Below are 15,824 nucleotides of genomic sequence, written 5' to 3'. Positions count from 1 at the left end.
CAGGGACGTATTAAGGGTGGTCTGGAAAGATTCCGACCTAACAAACAAGAAATTTTTTCAGTTTTTACAGTTGTTACATAATAAGTAATGAAAAATTGTAAAAATAATGATTTCCAAAAGAAACATTTAATTTCCCATATTATTCCTTGTGAGGTCCAGGGATATGCAATTAGGTCGACTTTTTTTTCTTAAAAACTAAGCAAGATGCGAAGAAAATTCACAAGACAAAAAAGTTGAATTTTCTATTGCTCAATCCACAGAAATAATAAAAATTGCACAAAAGTCAGAACGTACATTTTTAAGTCAAAAATATTCGTTCAAATCCCGCTCGAGACGCCACCGGACTCAATAAATTGAAACACGTTCGGGCTAAATTTGCTCCTTGATGTTATAAAGGATATTTAAGATATTTACGAATAACTTTTTTTTATTTTAACACTCTGTATCTTGAGAACGAAGGATTTGCGGACCCATGTTTATATGAACATTTCGTCTCAAAATTACCTAAAGAATCGACTGTTGAATTTATGGTACATACTTAATCAACACACTGTATATTGTAAGCTACAAATAGCTATAATTTTAATTCCTTAATTGTTCCTTGTGTCCCTTATCTTGGGAATTATCCGCCATTATGACCTTTTCTACCTATGTTAATCCAAACCTCTGTCTGTAAAAGATTGCGTTTTGTAACATCATCCATTACATGTCAAACCTTGTAAGAGTATAGTTAGAATAAATCTTTTCTTGTCTTCAGTACATCTTGCCAGTTATTTTTCTTATCTTCTCTTTTCACAAGAGTTATTGTAATTCTTGTGTCCAATAAGCATTCATACTCACGATAAAATAATCGTGGGTCAAAACACCCAAAAAACAGTCGCCATTACTTTTCCAGACGAAAAAACAATTTTTGATTTTTTGGAGCCGGTTTCTCCTTTGCAGTTCACAGTTTGGACTGTATTTTTGTTTCGGGCGTAAAATGGTGTATCCAAGTTTCATCTACAATTCGGCGCCAAAACTCAGATTTATTGCGCCTGAACTGCGTCAGTAGAACGTTGGAAATGTTCATTCGAACACGATTTTCGTCTAACATGGGAAAACACGGCACTCAACAAGCGGACAGCTTTCTCATGCCAAAATGTTGATTCAATATGTGACAAACACGTTCTTTTGACTAATTCATAACCTGTGTTATCTCTCTCACTTAATTCGGCTAGAATCTAGCAACATTTGGTGAACTTTGGCGATATTTTCGTCCAGTGACGTTCGTGCATTGGAGAACAGGGGAGGCTAAATTCGTAAAGACTATATATACACACAGAAAAGCCCGTCGGAGGCGCGAAAATTTTTTGGGGTACCGCACTTATTTAAAGCAAAATACGTAATATTTGCATGAATGCAAACAAAAATTGTGTATTGCCGATAATTATACGTATAAAACTGACCATTAAAAAAAACAAAAACAAGGAAAAAGGGTTGTCTTTGAGTCATTTGATATAAATGAACTCTTCTCAATCAATGAATAATACTTTTCTCTTCTAATACCTGTTTTTATGAGCACAAGTATGCTCAGAAAAACAGGTCTAAAAGTAAATTTTAGTGTCCAGCAAAAACCAACGGGAAAGTGAGAGTTGTGTCTTGCCAGAAAAGGAAAGAAAGAATGGGATAGGAAGGAAGGTTAAATCTGGTTTATTTAAGTGAATTCACAAGGCATCCGCAAAGTACTTTCAATTGGCGGTCATTCAAGTTCAACATAGTCTGCGAGGGTCCCGCTTTTTGAAAGGTGAATTGAAAGGTGTATTTTGTAATTTTAGATAGGAAGAAAAAAAAAAAAAAGAAATTTCCCATGCAAAAAAAGAAACACTTTCATCTCCTTGCTCATATTTTCCTTGATAATATATGCCACAGTGTCTATAAGCTCATTTTGGATGGTTTTTTGAGGTGCCCGAAAAAACGCTACCGTTTAAAGAAGTGCCAAATTGTGAATCATATTTGCCCCATAACATTAAAAGTTCCTTATAATTGCCGCGATTAATCGAGTATTCGGTTTCATCGTGTCCACGAAAAGCGAATTCTTGGGAACTCAAATAAATCGTAATATCGATAAGTCTTTTTGAATTCAACCGATTTTCCCTGACCGGATTATCAAAAGAAATTATGGCCTTTTTTGAGCTGTATCTAAAGCTGTTGCTATATTTTGTTTGCTGAACAATTTTAATTTACAAGACGAAAATATGCTCCTTAGATTTGGAATGTCTTTCTGTAGAACGAGGTAAATTTTTTAAATCGAAGTATCCTATTTCAGACCACGTTTGGTAATCGGTTTGTACGGAAAATAAAACACAGGGCTAACAAAAAAGTTTTTCTCCTTCAATGGAGCCGGGTAACCAATCGCATTTATCGTGCCAACTAATATTAAATCCTCGATTTTGTCGATTATCTGACGCTTTAATTGAAATAAAATTGTGTTGACGCCTTCCCAGAGTTTTGATAATGTAAAATTTATTATTATCAACCAACTTATCCATAATACTACGTAGTAAGTGATAGTGTTTTATCGGGCATATTATGTATTTATATCAAAAATTAATGGTAAAGTAATGATACTCAATTATTTGTCAATATCTTTTGATTTATTGCGATGAATAGCCTCAAATTTTATATGGAGGCTAAGCCTCCCTTGCCTTCTCTGACGAGTTTGTCTGTCTAGCATACAATATTCGTTCACCTTTGCAAACAGAAAGAGACCTGATATTGGTGAGAGACCTGGAGAGAGACTGGAGAGACTAGAGAGAGACCTGATAATTGGTGAGGTGATACTAAATCCTGAACAGTCTACTTATTCCGTCGCGAATGTTTGTGAGGTGTCAACTTCTACTGTGTGGAGACTTTTGAATAGGAATAGGTATCATCCATACAGAATTGAAATGATACACCAAGTAACTGAAGATGACCCTGATCGAAGAACAGAATTCTGCGAAATCATGTGAAATAGTGGCAAATGTACATTTTTTTAAACGGCAATGTTCATACTCAAAATTGCCGTTATTGAAGTGACAGCAACCCTCACGTTTTCCGGGAAACACATACCCAATATCCATAAAAAATGAACGTTTGGGTGAGAATATTGAGAAACTATATTGTAGGACCTCTATTTATTGATCAAATTTCAACAGAGGAACTGTGTTTGAATATGCTGAAAACTACTGTTGACCCTCTCATCACTGAAATCGTCCAAGCGAATCCTAATGAATTCTTCGATATGGATATTGTTTTCCAACAAAATGGAGCACCACCACATTACTCCAGACAAGTGAGAAACTATTTGGATATTACTTTTCTCGGTCGTTGGATTGGCCGTCGAGGTCCTACAGAATGGCTAGCCCACTCGCCAGATTTGACACTTTTGGACTTTTTTATAGGGCTATTCGGAGCAAAAGAAGTACAGATTGAACCTGCTTCAATATTGGATATACGGCAAAGAATAATAAATATTTGTAGAGATATTGACGTTACTGTGTTCGAAAATGTTCGGCGTGAAATATCGGATAGACTGTTCATATGTCAAGAAGTTCAAGGCAACCATTTCAAGCGTTTCTTGAACTACCTCAAGCTTATTACCTTATATTAGTCGACATTTTGTAGTAATTGAAGATATTGACATTATATTCTAGGGTTGTGAAGCATTCGTCAGGAGCTTCAAAAAGGTGTGTCACAAGACCTCCCTTCATATTCAATGTGATTCCCAGATGGCGCTCAGTCGCCATCTTGAAAATTTCATCTGTCATTTTCACTTAAAGTTCATTATCCCAAATTTCAATTTTTCGAGTTGACCCGTTCAAAAAAGAAAATGGGGGGGACGTTAAAGAAAAGCACTGTATACAATTCTGTTAACTTTACTACTATTTGAATAGATCCCCCATTTGATATATTTCAATAAAATTCTCCATCATATCCATAGTAACGTCTGTGTTGTCTGTAAGTTTCAACTATCCACATTTCCTCTCATAAATAACAACTGCCGTATAGAGATACTGTTATGGGGCTTTGTTTGTTAAATGAATTATTCAATTAAAAACATTTTCATTTCTGAAAACCGCATTTTTTGTTGTTCGTCGTGATATTTTTTCAAAGCGGGATCATCATTTCATTCGCCGACGGGGTTTTACGACGATTTCATGTTGTTCACAACGAAACGCCTGAAACAAAATTCATATTATTTCAAATATAACGAAGTAATTATATTTTCTACATAACGTTTGTATATAGTCAGGAAGAATAATCTGAGAAACAAATGGGTCACTTCCATTGGAAAACTTTATTCAAACTCCGAAGACTCTACACAGGGCCGTCGCTATGGGGGTGATGGGGGGAGCTTCCCCCTTGCTTTTTCGACTTGGGAACAAGTTGGGAAATTTTGGGCCGTGACGATAAAACAAATAATAGTAACAAAATGAATGATAATTAAAAAAATAAAAATGAGAGAAAAGAAAGGGAGAGGTAATGAGAAAAGGGAAAGAACCGGGAGAAGGTTGGGATTTCCCAACATGCATAACTTGGAGAGCCCATACTTTGAAATTCTGAGTTGTTTGAAAACTTCAAAAAAGTTTAATTTCTCCCAAGAAGAGAACAGTCCTGAACAGCCCACAAATTTTGAAGTGACAATTTTACAGAATTCCCAACTTTTCGCTGTTTTTTCGACTTGAAAGAGTTGGGAAATTTCGGGCTGTGAAGATAATAGTAGAAAACAATAAGCACTATATTATTTAAGTGTTGTTTCCTTTCATGTGTATTGAATATTCCTATACATGGCGGATATGGTGAAAGACCAAGGACCTTGGTCCAAAGTAGAATAATTCCCATTATTATTTTGATAATTACCAAAATCCATTTTTGTTTGTGCATACCCTAACAGGCATAAGCATTCAGCCAATCTTTGGATAGCTAAGTAAGAAAATTAATATATTGCAGTATTAACTAATCTCTCGGCTTTCATTTTTTCGAAAGTTGCTAAATTTTGCTGGTGGGGTTGGGAAAATTTTGATTTCCTTCCCCCCTGGTATTTCTTTTCGCTACGGCCCTGACTCTACCCAAACAAGTCTGTTAAAATGTTCGTTCTGTTCACTGACGCCCTATTCTTGAGACCTCAGAACATAACGGCTTACTACTTTTGAGTGTTCTCAGGGCATATGATTCTCGGTACTATCCAATTATCACTTTTAATTAGTGTTTTGTGTTCGGATATGTCATTGGTTATAGTATTGGTATATATATATATATATATATACGAACTCACAACTTCCCCACACGTATATATATATATATATATATATATATATATATATATATATATATATATATATATATATATATATATATATATATCAATGATCTTTCCGAACAAGATACGTGTGGGGAAGTTGTGAGTTCGTATATATATATATATATATATATATATATATATATATATATATATATATATACAAGTCAGTTGTTTATAAAACTCAACCTGCGTCACTTGGGAAATTGCGAGAAAGAATTACACAGGCATGTTGCGCCATTACTAGAAAAACATTTCCCCAAAGTTCGTGCAGAATTTGAAAATAGGCTGTATTATTGTTCACAAAACAACGAAACCCTTTCTGAACATTCACTTAATTGGCATTTTCAATAAATTTGCAGTTCAACAAAAACTTCATTAAACATTCCATTTGAATTAAAGTTTCACAATTATTGCTTCACCCTGTACCATCACTATTTACACCATTGGATAACATTTTTTATAGTCTTTTCAATGATATATCACAAGTAGGGGTTTGCAATTTAAACATTTTCTGTTTTTTGTGTTTTGGTGGGTGGGGCCTAGGAGGTTGATGGGGGTGAGTTCTCTTTCATGTCACTTTAGTTCCCCCTCACTATCCTAGAAACGGTTTCAAGCATTTTTCGATATCAGCGTTCGTTCGTGAGATATAGCCCATTGTAAGTTTGAAAATTGACACACTGTATAACACTTTGGAACTTGTTCTCCTGAGAGTAGATAACTGTGCGTGAGAAATATGTGTCCAATACGTAAGCGAGATAAGATAGTTTGTGTTCGCCGTTTCTCAGGTGATATTTTCCATAGTGAGACGAATGGTTTGACTCTGGAAAGTTTGGAATTGGATGCATTCCATTTTTGTTTTGTTGCCAGTATAATGTGACGTTCTTTTTCACTGCTGGTTTCATGTCCTGTTAAATACTTTTGGTTATTTGATGTGCAGATCCATCACCGCTTGCTACTTCTTTTGCTAATCTGTCTGCTTTCTCGTTGCCTTCTATTCCGATATGAGATGGGCTCCAGAGGAACTGAACATTTTCTGAGTTTTTCTTCTGAGAAATTTCTAATTCGGACTTTATTTCAATAAGGGATGGGTGAGTTGGGTATAATTGTGAAAGTGACTGAATAGCGCTTAAAGAGTCTGAGACGATTATCCAATTTAATGTTGGTTTTGTGTTCAACTGACGTAGGGCTTACTCGAATTGCTATGAGCACAGAGCCGTTAATATGGTGGTGAAGGGTGGTAGTTGGAATTTACAGAAAGACTAAATGGTTGTATATGCACTTTCAGAATGGGATGCGTCAGTGTATATGAACTGGAAATTTTCAAATTTTTTGATTGTTTCTAAAAAAAGTTTTTTGAATAACAATGGATGATTTTCGGATTTCTTCAGATGGCTCAAATTCAGGATAGTAGATGGAATGTGTATTATCCATGGAGAAGGGGTAATGATTTCGGTAGGATTAATTGTTCCAGGTAGGGTTGAATTCAGTTCTGCAAGGATTCTGTTTACTCTTTCGTAGAAAAGAATACTTATCCACTTTCTGTGATTGAATGTTTCCTGAAACCTCTTTTGCAAATATATGTCAATACACTGGATTATTTGGATAGGCTGATATGTTACTGGCATATGATGATGCTGAATATTTCAAACGATCAGTCGGTAGCCAAGCGGTTCGACGAGGGTGCTTTGTTCACTCACTCGAATTGACTGCCGTGTTGGTCGGTGGTTCAAGCCCTAGTCTGAACGATCGGTCTGCACTTGCTACCGTCCAACCCGTGTTAGGAATCACACGTTAAAAGGTAAGACCTCGTTAATTCTTAGCTCGCACAAGTTTCGACTTCTGAGGGTTGTCGTTCGTAGGGGTGAGACAGCTGGTTAACGGAAAAACAGATTTTTTTTAAACAGATCAGTCAGTCGGTTCTCCGGATTCGTAATGTAGGCTATCGATTGGGCTAGTACAGAATGCTCCAAGAGCGCCTAGAATTTCGAAATATGCAGGTAGGTTCTTTGTATAGCGTAAGTAAGTATCAAGAAAAGGAATCGGGAATTTCCACTCCAAAGGAAAAATAGGGGATCAAAGATTGCATTGAATTTTGTCAGTTTTCAAGTCGTGAACCTGAAGTTTTGAGTTGATAAAAAATATTGTAACTATATGTTTAGAATGGTCTATCACAAAACCTAATGTGACGAAACAAATTCTACGCGGGCAACAACTAGTATCTCATGAAAATCAGTTTTTTGCTCACTCGTTGGATTCATTACTCTTTTTATTCCAATAAAAATCCTCCATAATCCTGAACGAATTTTAACGTTTTCCCGAATCATTAATATTTCAGTCACATCGTTCGTTCTTCGAATAGAGTATTATCATTATCACAATGTTGTTTGTTTCAGAACTTCCCACTGAAAATCCTGTCATTACCGGGGTTGAAGAGGATTATCAAATCGGCGATGAAATAAATTTGAATTGCACGTCCGGAATGAGCCATCCAGCGTCCATACTTCATTGGTATATTAACGAACAACAGGTAGGATTATGTTTTTTTTTTCAAAGAGATCACTCATATCGAATGAACACTGATTGAAAAATATTTGAATTATCAGAATGAGTGACATCATTATCATTTTTCAGGAATTTCTGGAGAAATTGTGTATAAGGAATTTTAGAGGAAAGAAATCAATTGTTCTTTGAGCCGTCTGTATAAATCCGTATTGCATTTGTAGCATCTGACTCTGTGTTCTGCTTAATTTTTTTGTAGGGTTTATTAAAGGATGTGGAGTGTACTCCAGATCAGTAAGCCTAAGGATTGAGTGGGGAATGGGAAGAAATACCAGCGTGGTCCAAACAGAACTGGCTGGTATCTCAATCGCCACAAAAGAAATAACCAAGAAAGAAATTTCTGGCAAAAACATAACAATCTGTACTGATAGCAGACAAGCACTATTATACTTGAACAGACAGCGTGTTACCTCAGGGCTAGTACTAGAGTGCCATCAAGATTTAGCCAAAGCCTCGGTAGATGATAACATTATCCTGAGGTGGGTTAAAGGGCACGACAGACGTGAAGGTAATCGCATTGCCGACTCTTTTGTCAAGGAAGCGACTGTACTAAGAATTTAAGGACCCAGTGGCACCCACGGCCTGATGACTCCAACAATTGCGGAACTTGTCAAATGTGAAACCCATGCTCAATCCTTAAAGATATGGGAGCCGTCTGTATAAATGCGTTTTGCATTTGTAGCATCTGACTCTGTGTTCTGCCTAATTTGTATTTTGTAGCGTTTATCAAACATAAATCTGGGTTCAATCACTTGTTGCCTGCAGCAGAGGTTGCGCAGCAAGCGCTTCCCGCCATAGGCCCAGCCTCAATTGACCCATTCCTACTTCGAGGTTTACACCAGCCGTGCACAATCGTACCATGGCCATGAACGCAACCTCCTTAACGTACAGATCCAGAGGAGCCAGATCATTGATTGATTCCAGTGCCGCGGTTGGTGTTGTTCTGGTGGCTCCTGTGATGTTTAAACAAGCCAGTCGCTGTATTTGATATAATTTTTGAATGGCCGTTGCTTGTAAAACCTTCGGTCCCCATGCAATGGCTCCATACGTTAACATAGGTCTTATTATTGCAGTGTAGATCCAGGTGACCACACGGGGTGAAAGACCCCATGCGCCTCCCACTGTCCTTCGACATTGCTCATAAGCCACGTATTCTCTTTTTGCTCTACTCTGGAGATGAGAGTTCCGTGTTAGCTTCTTGTCGAGGATAGTACCAAGGTATTTCACCTCTTAGACAAGTTTAGTTTGCTTTTGAAGATTCCGGGAAGTTTTAAGCTCGTTAAACTTCTTTTCCTGGTGAAAAGGACAATCTCAGTCTTCTTGGGATTGATCGACAGTGAGTGTTCCTTACACCATGTTTTTATTCATTTGAGCCCACCCTGCGCTCTATCGCACAGTGTGTTTACAAAGTTGCCGGCCTGCAAGATAACTATGTCATCTGCGTATGCAATTATGTAGAATCCATTTTTGTTAAGGTGATTAATTAGGGTATCCAGAACTATGTTCCAGAAAAGGGGTGATAAGACCCCTCCCTGTGGACATCCCCTCATGACCAGTCCTTTCACTGTGATGTCTTCTACATTGATACTTATTGTTCTACTAGAGAGCATCTGGAGTATCCATTCTCCTACTACCAGGAGTACATTCCTGGAGTATAGTTGCTGGGTAATTGTTGCAGAGGTTGTTTTATCAAACGCTCCCTCGATATCTATGAATATATCCAGGGTGGATTATTTGTTGTCCAATGATCTCTCGATTCTGCCAACCACATGGTGAAGGGCCGAATCAGTAGATCTTCCTGGAGTATATGCATGCTGATTTGGATGAAGTGGGTTGTGAACAAGTACTTCATCTCTTATGTACCGCTCACATAGCCTCTCCATGGTTTTTAAGAAAAACGATGTGAGACTAATTGGTCGGAATGCTTTTGGTAGGATGTAGTCCATCCTACCTGGTTTGCGTATAAATACTACTCTCTCTCCACTTCTCTCGACTTACTGGGAATACACCTCAGAGCTAGAGAGGCTCTGAATATTCCAACCAGGTGCGGCATAAGAGTGTCCAGTCCCCACTGAAGTAGGGCTGGTCTTATACCATCAGGTCCTGGTGACTTAAAGGGGGAAAAGCCCGATATAGCCCATCTTATTTTATCCTCATCAATTACTGTACTAGCATATTGCCAGTCGTATTGTGAGGGTGTTGTTGGTACAACCGTCCAGTTCGTCATTCCAGGAAAGACAGAACCTGGGAAGTGAGTTTCTATAAGAATCTCAGCACTCTCCTGGGGGTTGGCGGCTTTGTCGCTATTTTCCCTCGTCAGAATGCCGATACTCGTATGGTGATCATGTGAGAGTGCCTTCTGTAGCCTAGAAGCTAGTGGGAAGTCTTCGACTGCCTCACAATAGGCTCTCCAGGCTTCTCTTTGCTTTCATCTGCAGACTTTTTTGAACTCTCTGAGGTTGGCTTGATACATACCCCAGTCCTCTTCGAGTCTTTTACGTTTTGCCTTGTAAAAGGTCGTTCTCGCTGTCTTCCTGAGGTGTTACAATTCAGGGCACCACCATGTGTTGGTTGTGCCATGTGTTTGAACCATCCTCATCGGACAGGATTCCTTATAGGCAATGTCTATTTTGTTGTGTATAGATACGGTGTACCTTTCCAGTTCTTCATTGTTGTCAGGTGTCAGGACCTCTGTTTCCCGCATAGCTCCTCTTAAGCGTCGATTGTAGAGAGCTACATACGTCCTCTTCAAGTCACGGGATTTCACGTTGGTCCTGAAATCTTGGCTTACCGTATAGGTCAGCCAGCGGTGGTCTGACATAGAAATATGGTCCGAAACTTACCAGTCTTGGATTTTGTTTGGTATTTTAGCTGTCTTAAGCGTGATATCTATTAATGTTTGGCTACAGGCGTTAATAAATGTTGGCACTGTGCCTCTGTTCAAGATTGTTAGATCTTTCTGTATTATATATTCATGCAGTGGCTTACCTCGGGCGTTGATATCCTTGCTGACCCAGCTCAAGTGGTGAGAGTTTGAGTCGTAACCCAATATGAGCTCCACTATCTGGTTGATGCAGTGATCCACTAGACCTCCATTTCTTTGGTCGGTGGTAGGGTGGCTGCATCTGAAGGGAGGTACACCGATACGATTATCAACGCCATATAATTGCCTTTTCCAACTGGACATTCAACTTTAACCGCAGTGGGGTCTGCGGTGCTGAATTGTGCCATCGGAAACGCTCTGTATTTCTTAGGAACGTAGACAGTCATCCTAGGTTGCTGGTTGCTGGTTGCACCCTGCGGCCATTCAGCTGTCGGCACGATTCCTTACACCATAGCTTGGGTAGGCTGGTCCGCGGTGGCATGTTTTGCAGGGCTTTTGGGGGGATTTTAGTTCCCCTCATCCAACATATTTCTGCCACTGACCAGGCAACCCCGTCCGTAAGGCCACATTGGCTTCCCGGACAGGGCCTCCAGTCCCCTGGCCGTTCCCCTATCCGCCACCTGGGGACGCGCCCTATAGGTAGCCCAACCCACGGGACAGTCATCTGTTATTGGATCCAAATTTCCCTCCAGATTTCGATATTTCAGTTGTGTTTAGTAGACCTGTTTCAGTCCATATTCGATTCCCAAGGCTTCAGTACTCCAGATGTATGCGTCCTTCAGTACTATAAATATTTGGAGTTTGTAGTTACGTCTTGAATAGCAGATATATAGACATTTATTTTTGGGACCAACAGTTGCCACTTTCGGTCGCAGAAAATGCTCATCGATTGTCTATGAAATAGTTTGTCAAAGCTATCAAAGGTATCAAGGCTTTCAGTTGTACATACGTCAATTTCAAAGAAACTTTTTTTTCATAATTCCTGATGTAATTTTCGAGAGAGTCTCCATCTACTTAATATTCATTTGCCTCAATTAACCTGTATTTTACCCCATTGTAAAACCTGAACAATTTTATTTTAGAATAGAAGCCACAGTAGTACATCTAATATTCAAGAAAATCTTTTTCTAAAGTATCGTAGACCTCACTAAAGTCGTACTGAAGTTTCATCAAAAGCCTTATCAAATATATTAAAGTAGTTTGATGATAGTAGGATATATTAAACTAGTCATAGATTCCTAAGATTTTTAACAGTGGGAGTGAAAGTGGAGCGTTCACATATGAAAATTACCTTTTCATCACTGTTTCTCTGTACCGCTATATTTTCGGAGGCTGAAATTTTGTATGTAGGTTCGTTTTATGTTAGGCTGAAATTTCGTATATAGGTTCGTTTCATGTTGTAGATGTGCCTTAAGGAAGGAGTTTTGGAAATTGTTACTGGAGAGCCCACCTGTGAAAAAAAGGGGTGCGTTTCCATGTGAAAATTACTTTTTCATCACTGTTTCTACCTACCGCTATATTTTCGGAGGCTGAAATTTTGTATGTAGGTTCGTTTTATGTTGTAGATGTGCAATTGGAGAGGATTTTTGAAAATTGTAACTGAAGAGTCCTCTGGGGAATGAAAGCGGTGCGTTATCATGTGAAAATTACATTTCCATCACTGTTTTCCCTAGTGCTATATTTTCGGAGGCTGAAATTGTGTATGTAGGTTCGTTTTATATTGTTGATGTGCAATAAGAAAGGATTTTCATGTATTACAACTGCGGCGCCAGCCGCGGGAAAAAGGGCATGTTCATAAAATAATGTTACTTGTCGGAGGCTGAAATTTTGTATGTAGGTTCGTTTTGTATTGTAGGTGAGCAGTAAGGAAGGATTTTTGAATATTTCAAATGGAGCGTCAGACGCGGTGATAAAAGGGGAGTTCATAAAATAAAGTTAGTTTTCATCACTCTTTCTCCCGGGCCAGTTATATGTCGCTTTTTCAAAAAAATTTCTGAAGAAAACATGTGTGTATTGTCTACTGTCAAAAACACTGTGAACGTTGTATATAAAGACATTCTGTAGTATATTCAGTATCAGCATTGCACCCGTGCGAAGCCCGGGTAGATCGCTAGTTTACTGACTTACCTACTTTCTCTATAAATCCAAATAGCATAGAAGTGACTATAACGTATAATTCTTTGAAATATATCACGGTTATTATTGTTTCAGATTCAAAAACAAGAAGCTTTGATACAGTACCCTGTAGAACATTATCAACATGGCTTGGTATCTTCAGTATTGGGTTTGAGGTTTCGACTGAGCAGTCATCACTTTCGCGGTGGATCTATGAGGGTGAAATGTGTAGCGTCAATGATGCCAATGCTGTTTCAAAGTGACAGAGAAAGTGTTGTTCAAACTCAGACATTACCACTCAGAGAAGCGCTACTTCTCGGTGAGTATTGCCATTTCTTGTCAAATGAGGTGTGTGGGTAGGGCTCTATGTTGATTAGAATTTGATATTTGGGTTATTTTCCAGCCAGCTGTTTTGAAAAGCTGGAATTGTATGTTATTATATTTCTTTGCGAAATATTTGTTTATATGATTGTTAATGGCTTCGATAATATTTTTAACTGATCTAAATATTTTTGAAAATCTAAGTACAGATACACAGATGACTATGGTAACCTGAACAAAGTATTTCTACAAATAAATTTTGGTTTATTCACTTAGTATATTTCATACACGAGTAATTTCATTTGTAATGGGTAATTTCTTAAGATAATTTAAAATTTGTGATCACATTCATTTTTTCAAAATCACGTACTTCGTTGAAAAGAGTGGAAACCATTACATAGTCTTTATCGAGAAAAAATGAATAATGGCAACTAGGTGCATGAAGAATAGCGACCTTAAAATGTTAACAAGTTTTGATTTTCAATAACTTATTATTTTCAGGCCGATTTCAATACCTTTTTAACAATTGAAAGAAACTTCATCACAGAATAATAGGCTTTTTTCAAGGACAAAACACAAACACTACAGGAAAATCCTCAAAACGCTCTTAGATCGGTGCCTGTGGGGAAGTAGCGATTCACGTTGGATTTGAATCGCAGGAATCGCTAGACATTGAATTCATTTGAAAAAACATTCTCAGAAAGTTCATTCCACATAAACACAGTTCTCTGAATGTAAAAGTACTTGACACATTTCCTTATGAAGCCATTATAAAGTTAGGTTAGAATCTTTCTCTATGCATTCCTTTTGTACAGTGTGTAAAAGTAAAATGGAATAAATTCATTATTTCGGTTACTGTACATATATAAAAAAATCCCGAAACACGTCAAATATAAATTAGAATTTATCATTTTTTAATGTAAAAATTCCATCCCTACCTTTACCCCTCTTCGAATAACAGATACAACACCCAATTTTTTTAAATGGGACAAATAAGTTTGTGACACATAGTTTGAAAGGTCTCCTCATTCTCTATGCGAAAATGTTATCGCTTTCAAATTCATTGCAACAATTGAGATAAAATAAATTAAAATCATGTTGTTACCGAAATTCGATAAATTACACTCAAACTAAAATGAAATGTAGAAAACGAAAAATAATTATGAGTATTAACGAAGTAGATGTTCAAAATGTTCACTGCAACATCCTAATCTCGAATAAAACTGTATACTAACATATCAGGCGTGACCGACCTGATCACAAGCGTTATTCTTTCTTTCAAGTCATTCAAATCGGGAGGTTTAGTTTTGTACACATTGCTTTTTATACATCCCCATAAAGAACTCTAATGATGAAAGATCAGATGATCGCGCTGGCCATTCGATCGATCCTTGCCTCCTTATCCACCGATTGGGAAATGTTGTATCAAGGTATTGCCGGACATTAACTTGGTAATGTGGTGGTGCTCCATCCTGCTGAAACCATATCGTATTCACTGGAACTTGAGGGTTTCCTGGATCAGGATATGAATTTGCTAAACTTGCAATGACATCATTTTGGAGTAGTGCCAAATAATTACATTCAAGTCACCCTCAATGAAAAAGGGATCAATGATATGGTTTCCTACAGTCCCTGTCCAAATATTAATCTTTTGAGGGTATTGAGTGTGTTCTTCTCTCATCCAGTGAGAATTTCACGTTGACCAGTAGCGGCAATTAGCATGACTGTTGAGAGACAACGTACACTCATCAGATAACATAACGTCTTCTAATTTGATGATATTGTTATCCAATATGTCCATCATTTGCTCACAAAAATAAGTTCTTCTATCAAAATCGTCTTTCATGAGCTCCTGAGTAGGTATCATTTTATAGGGATGCATTTCATTTTCTTTCAATATATTTACTATCGATGTATGGCAAACATTGGAAGTAGTGGATGCCCCTTTACTTGAAGTATGTGGGGTTTCCCCTAAACTTAAGCATCACATCTAATTGGAGTTTATCACTCATTGCATCAGCAGCTGCTTTTTTTATCTACCCCGCATGACCAAGCTCGCAAAACTGCTTCTTTATTTTGGTTATTGTTCCTTTAGATGTGGGCGGTAAATTTCTCATGGAATAGGCGAGCTACTACCTGTTGTGTTCGAGTTTTATCTCCATAACCAATCATTTGTTGAAGTGTTATTTTATGCATTTTCGTTAATCTAACCATTTGTCAGACTTGAATTCAACGAACTTAAAACTTGAATTGAATATATTGACAACTAATGTAATATACAAAGCAAGTTGACAAGGCATTTTAAGCTAACGTTGCCACGGAAATTAATTACAGTTTTTTAAAGGATATCATTTAAAAAAAAACATTGCTATCGTTTTTGCTTACTTTTTTTATATCAATACACCAACCCCAGTCAAATTATAATATTAATTTGGCATGTTTTGGGATTTTTTCAAAATATGTACCTTAACCAAAATAATGAATTTATTCCATTTGGCTTTTACATACTGTTTTTTAATTCCATTTGATATCACGATCTGATTCAAATTCATTGCATTTTATCCAGTGCTCGAATATACTCCTGAATCATGTTATCCTACTCCTTTATAAGAACACGAAGAT

At 37.5% G+C, this 15,824-nt stretch overlaps 1 protein-coding gene across 2 annotated transcripts in view; it reads left to right on the top strand.

The window, feature by feature from the left end:
* The window catches only part of LOC111507341 (cell adhesion molecule 2-like), a 100,355-nt gene that overhangs the window by 78,830 nt on the left and 5,701 nt on the right, over window positions 1-15,824 (top strand). For both annotated transcript variants that reach the window (XM_074176219.1, XM_074176220.1), the window contains exons 5-6: window positions 7,717-7,850; window positions 12,978-13,200. In XM_074176219.1, the coding sequence (XP_074032320.1) occupies window positions 7,717-7,850; window positions 12,978-13,200 (357 nt within the window). The remainder of the gene's footprint in view (window positions 1-7,716; window positions 7,851-12,977; window positions 13,201-15,824) is intronic.

Source organism: Leptinotarsa decemlineata, unplaced genomic scaffold (genome assembly GCF_025532065.1).
Source record: "Leptinotarsa decemlineata unplaced genomic scaffold, Ldec_3_MD MMD2_tig00001719_RagTag_RagTag, whole genome shotgun sequence".
NCBI lineage: Eukaryota > Metazoa > Arthropoda > Insecta > Coleoptera > Chrysomelidae > Leptinotarsa > Leptinotarsa decemlineata.
This window is presented reverse-complemented; position numbering and strand designations above follow the sequence as displayed.